Source organism: Pteropus alecto, unplaced genomic scaffold, assembly GCF_000325575.1.
Source record: "Pteropus alecto unplaced genomic scaffold, ASM32557v1 C19212197, whole genome shotgun sequence".
NCBI lineage: Eukaryota > Metazoa > Chordata > Mammalia > Chiroptera > Pteropodidae > Pteropus > Pteropus alecto.
In genome coordinates this window covers 1,041-3,586 of record NW_006494561.1, presented here as the reverse complement: position 1 = coordinate 3,586, position 2,546 = coordinate 1,041, and the positions used below count along the sequence as shown (strand labels likewise).

The following is a 2,546-nucleotide window of genomic DNA, read 5'->3' as shown; positions in this document are numbered from 1 at the left end:
GGTCTATCATGTGAGAACCACATATATAACCCAAGAAGACAGCTCTTTGATATTTTTAACTGTGGCATTAAATATAATGGTACTGTAATTATTTCTTACTTTGTGGCAAAAATTACTAGGAAGAGTTTATTTACTGAGCCTATGGAAGTTCACCATTGTTTTTCTTCAATAGAAACCATTCCCGTGCCCCCCACCCATCCCATGACTTACTTTCCTTTGAGGGGAGGGTATTTTTTTCTTCAGTATTAGTTTTTTTCAGTTTTGACCTGTCAAACTTCTCCACTTCGGACAAGTCTGGCTTATCGCTCATCTTGACTGAAAGAAAGACTGAAAAAAAAATTGAGAACTTAACCGGCAGAACTATTGTCATATTAAGGGATCACAGCCAAAAATTCTCACATTTACTGTCAATAAGCATTTTACTTGCAGGTTTTCAACAACGACAACAACAAAAAACAGCACACGTCTTAAAAAAAAGTCATGTGTTTATTAGAATATTTTGAACTCCACATCATTACCCCATTTCTGATAGGCAGTCCATGTCATTGGATCCATGTCTGGGATACACTAGAAACCGAGATGCTCTAAAACCCAGTCAGTGTGTCCGACTCTTAAAATCACAGGAAAGGTCAAATGGAGGCGATAGAAGCACAAGACTAGCTAACGATTTTCGAGACTGGAGATAGCATTATTTAAGCACCTTCACTTTGTATTCGACCACTCTGGGGGGCATTTTTCTTGGGGAGCAGCACACACAAAAAATGGTAGCGTAAGTTGGACTAGTTCTCAACATTTTATCTGGCCCCAAACAGCAGATTAAGGAGCTACAATAAGAGAGGGAGAGATTTAATCCAGTCGTAAGTAATATCACGTCTCATAAGAGCTCCTGGTGGCACTGGTTTGTAAACGTTGTGAGAAGATACAGGCAATTAGGATCAAACCAGGGACTTCGGCAGAATGGGATAAACCAAAGGGAGTTGATTTTTATTTCACCACGTGTCCTCTGCAATGGGAGAGGCTAGGAGATGAGGTGCCCTGTGACCATTCCGGGTTTGTCGCGAAGAGACAATAGGAGACTCTAGAGACCGGGAAGCAGAACTCTCAAGCGTGTGTCTGACCCCGGCCTGGTGGGGGCAGTGCACGTCCAGTGGCCAGAGTAGAATGGCGAGGCCCGAAGTAGCCAGAAGTCCCGAATATGCCTCCCTTCCGTGGAGGTCACCCTGAGTCCCGCCCTTGACCAGCGATCCGACGCCAATCTCCAGAGGTGGGGAAACGAATAAATAATAGGGCTGGGCGCACAGGCCGGTTTGTTGGCAGCAGTTTGCTTAGACGTTTTTAAATAACTACCATCGTCGGCGGGCGCCCAGCCTCACCTGTCCGCCACGGGCGGGGAGAGGGCGAAGGGCCAGCCCCCGAGGGCCCATTCCGGACGGTGCCCAAACTCCTCTTCTTCGAAGCCTCGGACCCGCAGCCACAGCGGACTGGCCGCTCTGGGGGCCGCCCCCTCGGGTCGTCCGGCCCAACTCGGGAGGATTCGGCATCGCGCGAAGGGGGCGGCGCCGTGGAAGACAAAGGCGCGCGCGGACTCGCCAGGAGGTGCAGATCCAAAACGCCAGTCCCAACCCGGCCTCCCCAGGTCCCGAAGGCCAGACAGCCCCCGCCCCGCGTCCGCCGCGCCCTCCTGCCTCCATTCCTCTGGCTCCCGCGGAACCGCACGTCCCCACCCGAAGGCTTGAGGAAGTCCGGGGAAAAGCAGACAGGGAAGTCGGACCGCTTCGCACGCCGGCCAAGATTAGCCTTTCCGCGCAGGACCCTGCAGTATTAAACCGCGGAGCAGACCCCGCCCGTGACCCCGCCCGTGACCCCGCCCCAGCCCTCTCCGATCCGCGGAGGGATCCCACGCCCGCTTCCTTGCCCCTCCCTCCGCTTTAGCTTTGCAGGCCCGAGTCTGCCTCCCCTCTACTCAGGACCTCCACCCCTACAACGGGCTTTTGATGGCGTTATACCCGACCCGCCTCCCCAGACCCGGCCCAAGCCCTCTCTGATTCGCCCAGGGATGGATCGCCGTCAAGCCTCCCCTGCATCTCCTGCTCCTTTCTTCAGGACGCTCCCCTTACCTTTTTCCCAAGTATACGCACTCCTCCACGATAACAGGGGCCTCTACAATAAGCAGACACTTCTTGCCCAGTTAGCTTTGAACGTCCGGAACTCCGAGATCCAAGCCGAAGGAGCCCTAGTCAGGCTCTTGGCTTTTTACAGCCATAGGAGCCTGAGGATGCTACGACGACCAAACAGTTGGTTTGGAAGTGATGCTTAGTGTTGTTTTCCCCAATCCTTGGACAGGTCATGGAGGAGGGGTGGTCATGAAGAGGGTAGGTGGTACAGGATCGTTCAGCCCCAGTGCGGGACATTTCTGTGACAGTGATGCTCTCCTATGTAGAAGTCACATTTTCCATTTTCTCGCCCACTGAAAATGGTGGTAGTCAGCTTAGGGTAATCAGAGGACAATCTACTGAGGCTATTCATCTTTACATCCCGATCTCTAG

The 2,546-nt window shown here is 52.4% G+C and overlaps 1 protein-coding gene across 1 annotated transcript; it reads right to left on the bottom strand.

Moving 5' to 3' along the window:
- Positions 1-210: 210 nt before the first annotated feature.
- Positions 211-2,255, bottom strand: LOC102893958 (thymosin beta-15A; the record flags this gene model as incomplete). Its single annotated transcript, XM_006925322.2, has 2 exons — positions 2,118-2,255; positions 211-327 (listed from the first exon to the last, which is right to left on the bottom strand). A coding segment is annotated over exon 2 (100 nt), but the record flags the coding sequence as incomplete, so codon positions are not given.
- Between the last annotated feature and the right edge of the window lie 291 nt (positions 2,256-2,546).